A 14,934-nucleotide genomic window follows, 5' to 3' on the forward strand; every position below is an offset into this window, starting at 1 on the left:
TCTAGTGCACATCACGCTGGAAACGTGCATGCGCATCCAAGACGCCATCTTTGATGTCAGAGAGGCCGTGTAGCACCGAAACAATGGGCGCTACACGGCCCAATTTAGCGCCCATATTGTTTGAAATGTTTGCCTATAATGTGGTTGAACAATTCGATTTTGGTTAATGTACTGAATAAGCTCTGCTCTGCTCTGTCTGCCAAATAGAGTCATCACGCTGTGTTGTGTTATTTTTGCTTTGCTATAATAAATATCTTTCCTTTTACAATACCATGTCCAACCCTCCATACCAAGATAAGAAATATGATTAAGCGGGTCCGGGTGTGTTCTGAGAGGGAGGAACTCAAGGTTTCTTAGCCCCAGTAGACATAAATGTATTTCAAATTAATCTGGAGAGTCTTCCACGTCTCCATTTTAATGGCCTTTCAGAACAAGACTATAAAATAATGGCCCAATTTGACACCCAAGTTAGGTAACTTCTGCCTGTACAACTTGTATGCATTGGGAATGGGGCTGAGATGGAATTAATTTCACTTGTATCCATTAAGAAGTATTATATATTGTTAGGTCATTTCTAACTAAGAAAATGGGCTCAATTTTAAAAGCAAAGTCCGGGTGCGTTGGGGGCAGGGAGGGCAAAGAAAATTGGAGAAATCCAGAGCGGGCAGGATTCCCGGCTCCAACCCACTGAACAACGCACATGGCCCTACATCATCTGGGTGCACACACTGTTCCTGAACCAGGAAGTCCCGCCGGCAATTAAAGCCAGCGGAACGATATTTAAACAAGCAAATGTACCCTTACGGTAGTCTATTTTTGGCATATTGGCCACTTAAAAAGATTTTGACCTTACCTCGGTGGCATTCCCAGGGCTTCCGATTCACGCCTGGTGGCGTGAAGGGTTGGATTAGTGAAAAATAAACTAAATAAATTAAATATAATTATATTTCCCATTGTATAAAAAATAAACATACCTTACAAACAATGTCACCTGCACCCCCCCATCCCCCCGATATCCAATGTCTCTCCCCCCCCTCTGGTGCCCGATGTCTCTCTCCTCCCCACCGACGATATCCAATATCTACTCCCCCACTCCGATCTTTGTCTACTCCCCCAATCCCTCTCTCGCAACGGCCGATGAGGGCTCTCTCTCTCTCTCTCTCTTTCTCCCCCACCCCTCCTCGGATGTGCAGCTCCTGTCGGCAGCCGACCTCTAAATCAGGCTGGCTGCCGGGCTCAAAACCCGGATGAGGATTTAATTGTCCTCAATAGGGTTGCAATCGCAACCCTTCTACCTCCCTTCCAGGCTTGCCGCCCACAAATCACCCCCCCTGCTGCCACCCTGCCGCCCTTTTAAAATTGAGCCCACGTCTCTGTGGATACCACAAAGCAGAGCTACAGCTCCAAACAAATCCTTCCACACCAGTAATTCTGCACAGAGTACAATCTAACATTGTATTTCAATGCACTCCAACCATCTTCCGCACATTGCCTCAGACTATTTTTGAAGCACAGTTTTCAAAAGTCATTAATAACTATAATGCAAAATGTTTTGAAGCAACAAAAATGTCACATTTGAAAATCTGGGACCAATTACATGATTTTTGATGGCAATAAATTGCTTTGAACCACATACGGGGGCATAAATTCATCACATGCTGTTCGTCAAAAAAAACATAGTAGTTATTTTGGAAGTCATTTTCACAGCAGCACTGGGATGCGGAACTCAGACACTTTGGGAAGGAGGTGATTACTGCACACTTTGGACTGCTGTATTTTTTTAAAATGCACTTAAGGAGCATGATCTGTGAGCTACATTGCAGTGGTATGCCACCAATAGGATGAAAGGTAGTTAAAGGCACTTGAGCCATTTTTCTTCACAATTCGAGATTTTTTTTTCAACAAAAGAATCATCAGGGGAAATGACCAATGGACGTAGTTGTGTTGCATAGTCATTCCTCCTGTATAATTAAAAAGAGTCAAGATGTATAGATGGGGAAATTGGATCTCGTCGTGCCCAGTTTCCAGGCAGAAAACGGGCGCAAAAAGGACCAATTTCGCAGGGCTATAGGCCATGCTCCCATGGCTGCCTGAAAGACGTATGACCCCCATATTGGGTCATATGATTTTTCAGGTGTCCCTGCTGCCTAAAACAGGCACTGGGCCCTATGCATATGTTAATATCCTTTTTGCTTAAAGGGAGTTTGAGGTGTAGAGTTGTCATGTCATCTCCATCCAGTGCTCCCTTTGAACGTAGCTCCCTGCTGGGATCACTAGCTCACTGAATTTACCCTATCCTCATAGCCTTCTAATTGGGGGGTTTACCACTTGAGTTTGTGAAACATTCAGCTAGTGACACCTTTCAAAACAAAGATAACAATCAATCATAAGAAAAAAACTCAAAATAAATGGAACCAAAAATGAAGAAACAGCATACAGTACATGGGAAAACAAATTTCACAGACTCACAGAATGTTCTGTGGGTTATATTAATAAGGTGCAAAAGTACAATACAGATATAATCTTAATATTTTAAGTTTGGATTTTTAAATAGTTATAGTGAAAATGCATAGGTCTATTTGAGGTAAGAAAGAAAGAGAAAAAATTTGGACTTATTTAGGAAGAAATTCTACAATTCAGCACTCCCTGCGCAGAACTTCGTGTGGTTGATGCACATTACAGGAATCAAGGTGTAGGGCTCAGCATGCCCAATTCATGATCCACACAATTCACTACCCATTTCCACATAAGATTCGGAACCAGGAATGTTAAATCATAACAGTTACCACCTAATGCCTTATCACGTGTCTCAAAAATGTCCCAGAAGTGTGTTACATACAATGAGTTACCTTGAAATGCAGTGACTGTTATGTAGGTTAAAGGCAGAAGAGCAATATCTTTTGACTATGGTATATTTATTCTAAAGATGAAATGCTCATGCGGGAATGTCCGTCCCATTTTACACTGCTCTTCCTTTACCTTATTTTGTCTTCTCTGTCTTCTTCTCAGGCGCAAAAACTCTTTGTGCTGGCGTGATACGAAGTTTACAGCAGCATACTCCAACAAGGCAGAAAACACGAAGAGGAGACACACTGCCATCCAAATATCGATAGCTTTGACATATGAAACCTAGACGAAACATAATAATAGCAATTGGTAATATCATTAATTAAGTTGACAATTTTTTTAACTTAATCTACCAATCCCAATTCTAGACATTGTCATCACTACTAGACATCCTGTTCAAATGAGGCAATTTGTTATGTGTTTTGAAATGAAAAGGGAGAGCAGCCAGCAATTGATGTCATTAATTATTTACTATTAGTTTTGGTCTGTGTGGGAATTGAGCCACACATAGAATCATTGCAAGGTTTCTCAGATCACTGAAAATCGGTACATCCAGTAGTTGGAGCTGAAAATGGTCCTAACAAGAGATAGTGATAGGCAGGGCTTTCAATGCTGGGGTAAAATGGGGCCTAAATTCATCAGCGCCCAAAACCCGCCATGATCATTGATGCGCCAAAACGGCGAGGTCTGTGAACCATCCTAAATTTGTCCTCAGCCCTCATCATCATAATTGCGACGAGTGCGGGTGCCAATCGCAGGCCAGCAGTGGCCGCAGTATTAATGTAGAGGCAGAGAGATCATTCCTGCTCCTCTTAGCTCCACATTAAGGTAAGTTAAAATGACATAGCTGTGCCTTTTTCCACGGTCTCCAGTGGTTTCTTTAAGGGTCACTGGTTAAGCTGCTGCATAGCCTGAAAAAGTAGTCTACGGTAACGGGTCTGGAAATGGCACAGGAGCCTCATTTCAAGCATCCAGCATGGCCACTTAAAAAAAGGCCCTTCTCAATTTAGCAGTGGCCCGGGCACATGCCCAAATCAGGATCGGGCTTTCCCACTGCTAAATCTGTCACCGTTGCACTCGTTCTACACTTATAAAATGGGCACAGCGATGTTGAAAACAAATGTATCAGCAGGGTGTTCAAATAATCTCAATTTTCAACAGACATAAATCATTCCAAATTTAAATTCTTTTGATAAAGACTAGAAGATTGTGTGCATGTGAATCAGGTAAATGGCTGAATTCCCATAAGGGATCATTCCGTGATCCGGCCGGAGTGGAATCACTCCTGATATGCACTCCTGGCGTGCATAGCTCTGCACCAGGAGCACTAAAGGTAAAACCATACCACAATATTTTCACCATTAGCATTATATAATTGGACTTTTTCTTTCCACGTTAAAAATATTCAGTACCATTAATACATGTATATCTCCTGCTTGATTAATACATATTTTTTTGTGGTGTTTGATTAACCTGGATATTTAAAGAAAACCCAAAGTATTTATTGGTTTTGTAGTTACAGAGGAAATGAAATATAGCAGCTGATGGATATGTTGGGGAGTTGCCATATTACAGTTCCATAGATTATATATCGGATAACACAATTCAATCTGTTTACCAATGTCTGAGATATGTTATTGTCTGTTGTATATTCTAGAGTGAGTGGTATTCATTATAATCCACAGTAATATAGCTTTCTGTACCTGTGGCATTTTGTTTTCTTTTGCCAATGGCAGACAGTAATGAATGGCTGTCTTTTCCTAGTGTACTGTGTGATTAGTCAGAAACGGTATTGCACTGTACACATTCATTAGTAGCTGAAATTCTTGAGACTAAGGCATTCTGCATTAAAAATGAAATCCTAAGAGAGACTTTTCAAGGCTGGGTCTGCTAAGTACAATTCACAGTTTTAGCCTGGCATAGGGGTCAGAGGTCAACAGTTGGATTCCTGTGAATTAGTAAAATTTACCATTACAAATTGCCTTAATGAGAGGCCAAAGAATGATCGATCCTTAAGCATTACAAATATGTAATTCTACATATATTCAAAGCTTTCAGTTTTACAGAACCTCATATGATTAATATAATGAGAAGGAGGTGTGCACAGCAAGATACAGAAGAATTAAGTGCAAATGGCTCAAAGGGGGTTTGACCAACACTAGTAATCTGATTATATTGTGTGATTTGTGCTCCAATAACGTTTGGAACATCCTGAAGTATTTGCATACATGCCAGCAAAACTGAGCTATGGTAACCAGCTATTTCATATATATACTCCAGCAGAGGGAGAAAATATAAAGAAGGAAGAGATTCAATAAGAACTTAAGAAATGGAGGAAAGATAGAAGCAGAGATTGGCCTGAAGTGCTGAGTGGACAGTAGTTGCTGGTCATTCCAAACAAGAGGACGATATTTGAGGTAAAGGTCTAAAAATGTAACATTAGCCTTACAGCAAGCAGAGCAGATAAAATACTGAATTTTACCCAAGACCTCGGAGGGTTTTCGTCTTCACCAGCAGGGCAGTAATCTAGTGGAGTAGATTGCCCACTCTAAATAGAACCCGCCTAACTTTTAGTCCATTGATTTCAGGCAGCGAAGACGGAAATCTACTGCCAGGTGTTTTTTCAACTTTCAAAAACTGAGCCGCAAAACATCAGAAACAAAAAATATATTGCCTAACTCTGTGTTCTGCATCCAAAATTGAACTCCCAAAAGTTTAATTCTCGTAAATGAAACTCTTTGTGTCATTTTTCTGTTGTGTAAAAATATACAGCTTGTATCACCAACAATTGCAATCCATAGGCCCTGAATGTTTTGAAATCCAGTTTATTTCTGACTCCTCCTCCCAAGAAATGAGCATGAATGCCCTCTGACAGACATTCTGCTTAGGTGACAAGGATGCATTACAAATTTTATGCAAAGTCCCAATTGAATGTAATTCACTTGATAAATTAAGAACATAAGAAATAGGAGCAGGTGTCGGCCAAACGACCCCTCGAGCCTGCTCCACCATTCAATAAGATCATGGCTGATCTTCAACCTCAACTCTACTTTCCCGCCCAATCCCCATATCCCTTGATTCCCTTAGAGCCCAAAAATCTATCGATCTAATTCTTGAAAATACTCAACGACTGAGCATCCACAGCCCTCTGGGCACACTGAGTGAAGAAATTCCTCCTCATTTCAGTCCTAAATATCTGACTCCTTATCCTGAGACTATGCCCCCAGTTCTAAACTCTCTAGCTAGGGGAAACAGCCTCTCAGCATCTACCCTGTCAAGCCCTCTCAGGATCTTATATGTTTCAATGAGATCATCTCTCATTCTTCTAAACTCCAGAGAGTAGAGGCCCATTTTACTCAATCTCTATTCATAGGACAACCCTCTCATCCCAGGAATTAATCTAGTGAACCTTTGTTGCACTGCCTCTAAGACAAGTATATCCTTCCTTAGGTAAAGAGAGCAAACTGTGCACAGTACTCTAGGTGCGGTCTCATCAAAATGCTGTATAATTGCAGCAAGACTTCCTTACTCTTGTACTCCAACCCTCTTGCAGTGAAGGCCAACATACCATTTACCTTCCTAATTGCTTGCTGTACCTACATGTTAACTTTCTGTTTTTCATGTACAAAGACACCCAAATCCCTCTGAACACCAAAATTTAATAGTTTCTCACCATTTAAAAAATATTCTGTATCTCTATTCTTCCTACCAAAGTGAATAACCTCACATCTGCATCTGCCACCTTCTTGCCCACTCACCTAGCTTTGTATCATCAGCAAACTTGGTTACAATACACTCAGTCCCTTCATCTAAGTCATTAATATATATTGTAAACAGCTGAGGTCCAAGCACCGATCCTCGCGGCACCCCACTAGTTACAGCCTTCCAACCTGAGAATGACCCATTTATTCCTACTCTCTGTTTTCTGTCCGTTAACCAATCTTCTATCCATGCTAATATATTGCCCCCAATCCCTTGAGCCGTAATCTTGTGTAAAAGCCTCTTGTGTGGCACCTTATCGAATGCCTTTTGAAAATCCAAATATAATACATCCACTGGTTCTCCTTTATCTACCTTGCTGGTTACATCCTCAAAAATTCCGGTAGATTTGTCAAACACAATTTCCCTTTCATAAAACTATGTTGACTCTGCCTAATAATATTATGATTTCTTAAGTGTCCCGTTACCATGTCCTCAATAATAGATTCTAGCATTATCCCGACAACTGATGTCAGGCTAACTGGCCTGTAGTTCCCTGTTTTCTCTCTCCCTCCTTTCTTGAATAGCAGGGTTACATTTGCTACCTTCCAATCCATGGGGACCATTCTAGAATCTAGGGAATTTTGGAAGATCAAAACCAATGCATCCACTATCTCTGCAGCCCCCTCTTTTAAAACCCTAGGATGTAGGCCATCTGGTCCAAGGGATTTGTCGGCTTTTAGTCCCATTAATTTCTCCAGTACTTTTTCTTTACTAATATTAATTACTTTAAGTTCCTCACTCTCATTAGATCCTTGGTTCCCCACCAATTCTGGCATGTTTTTTGTGTCTTCTACTGTGAAGACAGATACAAAATATTTGTTTAATGTCTCTGCCATTTCCTTATTCCTTATTATAATTTCTCCTGTCTCAGCCTCTAAGGGACCCACATTTATTTTCGCTACTCTCTTCCTTTTTACATACTTGTAGAAGCTCTTACATTCTGCTTTTATATTTCTTGCTAATTTACTCTCATATTCTATTTTCTCCCTCTTTAGCAATTTTTTGGTCATCCTTTGCTGGTTTCTAAAACTCTCCCAATCCTCAGGCTCACTACTCTTCTTGGCAACATTATAAGCCCCTTCTTTTAATCTAATACTATCCTTAACTTCTTTAATAAATATAGTATAAATCAAATCACAGTCATGAAGCACAGTGTCATTATTTTGGGTTTTTTATGGTAGATATGTTATTAGGTTCAGCATCACTCCTGTAAGTGGACTTCACGTACCCTATGATCTGGAGTCCACTTGTTTCTGTCCAATACCTAGATGAATGATATCATGATACTGGAATTGTAACAGTGAACCCTTACTCTATATGCCAGATACTAGAAGGTATGATGTGTTTCCACATGAATTCTCCTCTCGTTACAGAAAGGTGGACTGAATAAGCACTCTACCAAATTGAGACAAAGGCTTAGAACTAAAAGTGGTTAATTTACATAAGTTATATGAATGAAAGATTCACAGGTTTCACAGTGAGATATGTTTACCCTACTTTGCTCGATATGTAAAACAACAAGGATGCAATTCACTTTCTCTAGCCATTAACTTACTTACTATAAGCTCAAATAAACCTAGTTCCATTTCTTTGAGATTTCTCTTAGGTCCATGATGAAGTCCCTGCCCACTGACTTCTCAATCACAAAGGCTCCAGCTCCTTCTTCAAAGTACTCAGAAAAAACTATCAATCAAAATCACTACCCCTGGGTTGAGGGCCTACCCTTTGATGTGAGACCAGGAGATTGCCAGGAATCTGCCCGGCTATGCACCGGCTATGCAAATTGAACAGGAAGACAACTCAACCAACCAGACATCACAAAGGTACTCTAGCAGATCAGTGGAGCCATCCCTAACCAGGTTATGAGATGTTTGGATGATTAGCTGGTAATACTACAATCTTAAATCTGAAACTCTCTCCTCCAAAAAGCTGTTGAGGCTGGGGGTCAATTGATAATTTCAAAACTGAGATTGATAGATTTTTGTTAGGCAAGGATATTAAGGGTTACGGAACCAAGGTAGGTAGATGGAGTTAAGATACAGATCAGCCATGATCTAACTGAAAGGCAGAACAGGCTCGAGGGGCTGAATGGCCTACTCCTGTTCCTATGTTCCTAAGTTCCGACTACAAATCACTATGCGCCTAAACAAACTTATATCTCGTGCAAAATCTAATATACAAACAGACTGTTTCAGGTTGATGGCTTCATATTAAAAAGAATACTTTGTGGAGCCTTGGGAGTTAGTCGCTTACACACTGAATCTGAGATTACAAGAATACGTGTTAAAAAATCCAACAGAAGCAATAATTCTTTATTTTTTCTACAATTATCAACAAGGTGGAAGGAAATAGCAGTGGTGGAAGAGTTTGTCTATACATCGTCTCCTTTGCTATTATTAATAATGAACCCTTACACTATGCAACAACATGTATTTAGCACAATAAAGGCCATGATTAGCATAGTAAATCTTAATTAAAAAGAATATCACAGTAATTGGTCCATCTATAAAGGAATCAAGCTGCCAGCTAAATGTGTCTTCCCAGTATTAATGAAAGGCACTGCTCTGATGTGCAAGCCAGCACAGTCCCTCCACGTCTTATTAATTTAGGCAGTTCTGACACTGTGAGCAGATAGCTAGTACCAAAAAATCACTTTATATTGGCACAAGAGAGCTCCACTCCCAAAGCCTTGGGAATAGCTTGTAGCTTCAGAGATCAAGTAAAATAAGTGGGGGAGTAGAAAATTTAAAAAGTTTAATAGCTCTAGGAAATTTGTTAAAGTGCAGAATAGACAGAAGTAATTTTAAAGAAAGAGCAGGTAAAAGAACTGAAATTTAAAGGGGAGCTGGGGAGAGGAACTAAGGTCAAAGGGAACACCTGTGAGAATTGGATGACAAAGGAGCCATCTGAAACAAGCCATAATAAAAAAATCCTGAGAGTTGCAAAAATTACAAGGGGGCACCACATAGAAGCCCCTGAGATTTTGTCCACTCACTTACTCATCAATCTCTCTTTGTAATTTTATGCTCCCATCTACACTACTTACTATGCCACCAATCTTTGTGTCATTGGCGAACTTGGATATATGGCTCTATATTGTGTCATCTAAGTCATTCATAAATATAGTGAATAGTTGAGGGCCCAGCACAGATCCTTGTCGGACGTCGCTAGTCACTTCCTTCCAATTCGAGTACATACCTATTTTCCGTACTCTCTGTCTTCTACCGCCTAACCAATTTCCTAACCAGGTCAATAATTTGCCTTCAATTCCATGAGCTTTAATTTTAGCTAACAGTCTCTTACGTGGAACCTTATCAAATGCCTTCTGGAAGTCCATATAAACTACTTCCATAGACATTCCCCTGTCTACTACTTTACTTACTTCCTCAAAAAATTCAATTAAGTTCGTTAGACATGTCCCACCCTATACAAATCCATGTTGGCTCTCTCTAATCAGCTCAAATTTCTCTAAGTGCTCAGTCACACTGTCTTTAATTATAGATTCCAATAACTTCCCCACAACAGATGTTAGACTGACAGGTCTATAATTTCCTGGTTATTCTCTCTTACCTTTCTTAAATAATGGAGTTACATTTGCAATTTTCCAATTTAAAGGGACAAGAAAGGGGAAAGCTGAGAGAAGTGTAACTAAGATAGAGGCAACGTGGCATTTTAGTGCCAGGCACTGTCCAGCAGTGCAGAAGAAGAGGCAGTTAAGAAACTAGAGAGAACAGCCTGGACAAAGATGCAGTTTGCAGGTCACATAGAGATTGTCATGGTAGGGGATTATGACATCAATGTAAATGAAAATCGGGCGGAGTGTAAAACAAGGAGACGGATTCGCTATCGTCTATTTTCCGCCAGGCGGTAAAGATGAAAATTCACCCCGATGACTTCAATATAAATTAAATGGAAATCTTAAAAAGGCTAAGAGGGCTGAAAATAAATGATGGTATTTATTCCAAGAGAGACTAAGGAGGAAATTTGTGAGGCACTGACAATCATTATGAAGGATTCAATAGACACTGGGAAAGTGCCAATAGATTGGAAACAAGCTAACATGGTGCCCATATTCAAAAAGGATTAAAAAAACAATGCATTTGTCTTATTTCCATTCCATGTAAACTAATGGAGTAAACTTGAGGATTATCTCTACAATAATATCAACATAGATTCAAAAGGGGGAGATCCTGCCTGGCCAATCTCCTCGACCTCTTTGAGGAAGAGACAACCCTTTTGGACTGTGGAAAGCCCCATGACACATTGCGCCTAGACTTCTAAGAGGCTTTTGACAACAGTTCCACAGGAATGGCTATTAGTTAAGCATAAAGCTGGCAAGATTCAAGGTAAACCTTGCGAATGGATAAGACATTGGTGAAGGGCAGAAAACAATGAGTACTCATTATAGGAGTTATGTTGGATTGAGGGGAAGTGCTGAGTGGGTTAGACCAGGGCTTGCTGTTGGGACCACAATTGTTTCTAATTTGCATAAATGAACTTAATTCAGAAGTTCAATGCAAAGTGGTCAAATTTGCAGATGTTACCAAACTAGAAGGGGTGGTGGAATCAGCAGGGCAGCTTAGCGATCACGAATAAGTTGGACAAAACATATAAGTCGTCAGATGAATGGCATTTAAAATTTAATGCAAACAATTGTAAAGTACTACACATAGGAAGGAAAAATAAGCAGCACACACTTCATGTTGAAATAGCTCAGGATGAAACAAAGAGAGCTAAAATGTTGAACCACATAGCCAAAACAGTATAAGTCAGAGAACGTTGTGATTAAACTTTAAAATGGTCTGGCAGAAGGAAATTATATAAGTGCTAGAGGCAGTGCAGAGATTTGAGTTATGAGGAAAGACTGGAGAAACTTGGGCTTTGCAGCCTTGAAAGGATACATCTGAGAGGTGATCTGTTAGAGATATTTAATGTAGTTAAGGGAATGAAAAAAAGTAAACCTGGAACTTTACTTTAAATTAAATTGCGAGACTAGGACAAGGGGTCGCAGATTCAAACTAGTAAAAGATACATTTAGGGCTCATATCAGGAAACTCGGCTTCACACAAAGAGTGATCAATGTGTGGAATAAATTTCCTCACAGAATAGTGGAGGCAAAAATCCCTGGAATCATTTAATAAAGAATTAAATTGCACAATGGAGTGACTTCAGGATCTTTCCGAATGAATGAAGATGGGCTGAATGGCCTTCATCATCCATAACTATCTTATGTCATATTTTATGTCATATCATGGGATGTGGGCGTCGCTGGCAAGGCCGGCATTTATTGCCCATCCCTAATTTATGAAAAGTATTGTAAGGAGGCGATGTCACACATATATATATTGCATCATGCTGGACCTTCAATGTATACTATTTATACAAGTGATAATCCTGAGAAATTAGTCTTTTCATTGTAGTAAAGACATTTTTGTCAACTGTAACTTTTTAACTTACATTTTAGTGTGAATGCTCAATTCCACAGAGATGGATCAGTGCCAAACACTGTCCCATGTTAGGACTGATGCTATGGTGCCTTGCTGAGATTCTTTCTGCCTCTGTGAAATGTGATATCACGTTAGTCACAGAGCCATTTCCATTGTTTACAAGGGGCCAGATTTTGCTTTGAAAATAACGATGAGCCTAACCGCGCTCATCGTTATTTCTATGCAAATGGTACAGCAACTTCCGGCGACCACTCACGCACAGTTAAACACGGAAACCAGAAACGCTGAAGTTGCTGCACCAGATGCCCTGCTCCTCTGCAAGCTTTGCGGGAAGGAGATTTCACTGGCTGACTCACCGTTCAAGTGAATGGAACGGTGTGAAGTTCCTGCACTGACCTGATGGATTTAAAGTAATCTCTTCAAAAAAAGGTACGTCAAGTTTTTAAAGTCCAAGCACCCTTTTAACGGTGTGGTGAGTCTTAATTACTGCCAAACAACCACTGGCACTGAAAATGAACTTTTACAAGTGTGGAGTCTCATTCCTTAATATTTTAATTGGACAATTTTTAAAAAACTCTTCATAAGAAGTGTTCATTTTATTTTTTTGACTTTTTCTTTCTATCTCTTTTATCACTGTCATTAATTCATTCTTTCTTTCCCTCGCTTTGTTTCTCTTTCTGCACCTGATTTGACGTTGAATTCACTATTCTAACTTACACTTCCTGGTTCTGACTCTGCGTGGCTTATTAACAAGCTTCAATCTGATTAGTTAAGGGGACATACAGTTGCTTGCCCCGTTCACACAGGTCCCAGATGCCCGGGAAAGGGGGCCGTGCTGGATTGAGGGACCCATGAGAGGACCTGCAGTGCAAAAGCCCATGAAAAGTCTATGAGCAAGTGTAAGTCTAACAAACGGCAAAATCCGGCCACTTGTACCCATATCATCAGCTAGTCACTATGGATAGCCTTCTGATTGTATTCTGCCCAATACAGTGCTCTTTACAATGCAAAAAATATGCTTTATGGTATATTAGTAAGATTAGATTCTTCATAAAAATCTGGAAAGAACATTAAAATGCTGGGAGCAAATGTAGCTGCAGAATTCATTTAATGTAATGAAAAAATATGATGGTTCCAACATTTTAATTGCCTATCTCCTCGAATGACTTGATTATGTTCAATAATTCTATCATTTAAAGCAACTCATTATGTCATTTCTCAATAACCCAAGATGGCCGGGGAACTGGAAATCAGCTGCAATGTTTTCCATAATACTTCTTTTGAAGAGTTTAAATGAAATACTCAGGGGAACATTCAGCAATATGAATTTCTCTGAGTGTTCACTCAGTTATTTCACAGTTCCTAAGTCAAAACTTAAATTACCCGGAGACTGGTAGTACAATGAGGCAGTACACTGCCCTTTCAGCTCTGGGACCTGTGTTCAAATCTAGCCAAAATTTATGGAATGAAAATCTTCATTTTCTGTATGCAATGCACTTAGAAATTATAACCCAGTATCTTGTAGCCCGGTCTGCACTAGCATTAAGTTGGCAATCACATTTAGAAAGATCGTAAAATGGCTGATCTGAGACTAGTGCAGTAGTGGATATCGTTCTGAGGTTATTACTAAGATATTTTTGCTGGGAGAGTGTAGTGGGGGCTTGATGCTGACATTGTGTGACAAAACTGAAAAACTGTTCCACTTCCAACACTGACATTATTTATATGGACTTCCAGAAGGCATTTGATAAAATCCCTCATAAGAGACTGTTAGCTAAAGTTGAAGCTCATGGAATTGATGGCAAATTATTGACCTGGTTAGGAAATTGGCTGAGCAGCAGGAGATGGAGAGTAGGGATAATAGGCAGGTACTCAAACTGGCAGGATGTGACTAGTGGCGTCCCACAGGGATCTGTGTTGGGGCCTCAACTATTCACTGTATTTATTAACGACTTAGATGATGGGATAGAGAGTCACATATCTAAGTTGGCCGATGACACAAAGATAGGTAGCATTGTAAGCAGTGTAGATGGAAGCAAAAAATTACAGCGAGATATTAATAGATTAAGTGAATGGGCAAAACTGTGGCAAATGGATTTCAATGTAGGCAAGTGAGGTCACCTCCTTTGGACCTAAAAAGGATAGATCTGAGTACTTTCTGAATGGTGAAAAGCTCAAAACAGTGGAGGTCCAAAGAGACTAATGGGTCTATGTACGTAGATCATTAAAATGTCATGGACAGGTACAAAAAATAATCAAAAAGCCTAATGGAATGCTGACCTTTATATCTAGAGAACTAGAATACAATGGGGTAGAAGTTATGCTACAGCTACACAAAGCCCTGGTTAGACCACACCTGGAGTACTGTGTTCAGTTCTGGGCACTGCAACTTAGGAAGGATATATTTTCCTTGGAGAGAGTGCAGCTTAGATTTACTAGAATGATACCTGGACTCCAAGGGTTAAATTACGAGGAGAGATTACACAAACTAAGGAATTTAGAAGATTAAGGGGCGCTTTGATTGAAGTTTTCAAGATATTAAGGAGAACTGATAGGGTAGATATAGAGAAACCATTTCCGCTGGCTGGGGAGTCTAGGACTAGGGGACACAGTCTAAAAATTAGAGCCAGGACTTTCAGGAGTGAAGTTAGGAAACACTTCTACACACAAAGGGTGGTAGAGGTTTGGAACTCTCGATCCCAAACGGCAGTTAATGCTAGCTCAATTGTTAATTTTAAATCTGAGATTGGTAGATTTTTGTTAACCAAAGATATTAAGGGATATGGGGCTAAAGCGGGTAAATGGATTTAGATCCCAAACAGCCATGATCTCCTTGAATGGCGGAACAGGCTCGAGGGGCTAAATGGCCTACTCCTGT

General features: G+C 40.0%; 1 protein-coding gene across 1 annotated transcript in view; it reads right to left on the minus strand.

Annotated features, from left to right (window-relative positions):
* glra2 (glycine receptor, alpha 2) overlaps nt 1–14,934 on the minus strand; it is a 164,068-nt gene that overhangs the window by 33,308 nt on the left and 115,826 nt on the right. The window contains exon 8 of the mRNA XM_067992687.1: nt 2,980–3,129. Coding sequence (XP_067848788.1) covers nt 2,980–3,129 — 150 coding nt within the window. The remainder of the gene's footprint in view (nt 1–2,979; nt 3,130–14,934) is intronic.

Source organism: Heptranchias perlo, chromosome 11, assembly GCF_035084215.1.
Source record: "Heptranchias perlo isolate sHepPer1 chromosome 11, sHepPer1.hap1, whole genome shotgun sequence".
NCBI classification, from domain to species: Eukaryota; Metazoa; Chordata; class Chondrichthyes; order Hexanchiformes; family Hexanchidae; genus Heptranchias; species Heptranchias perlo.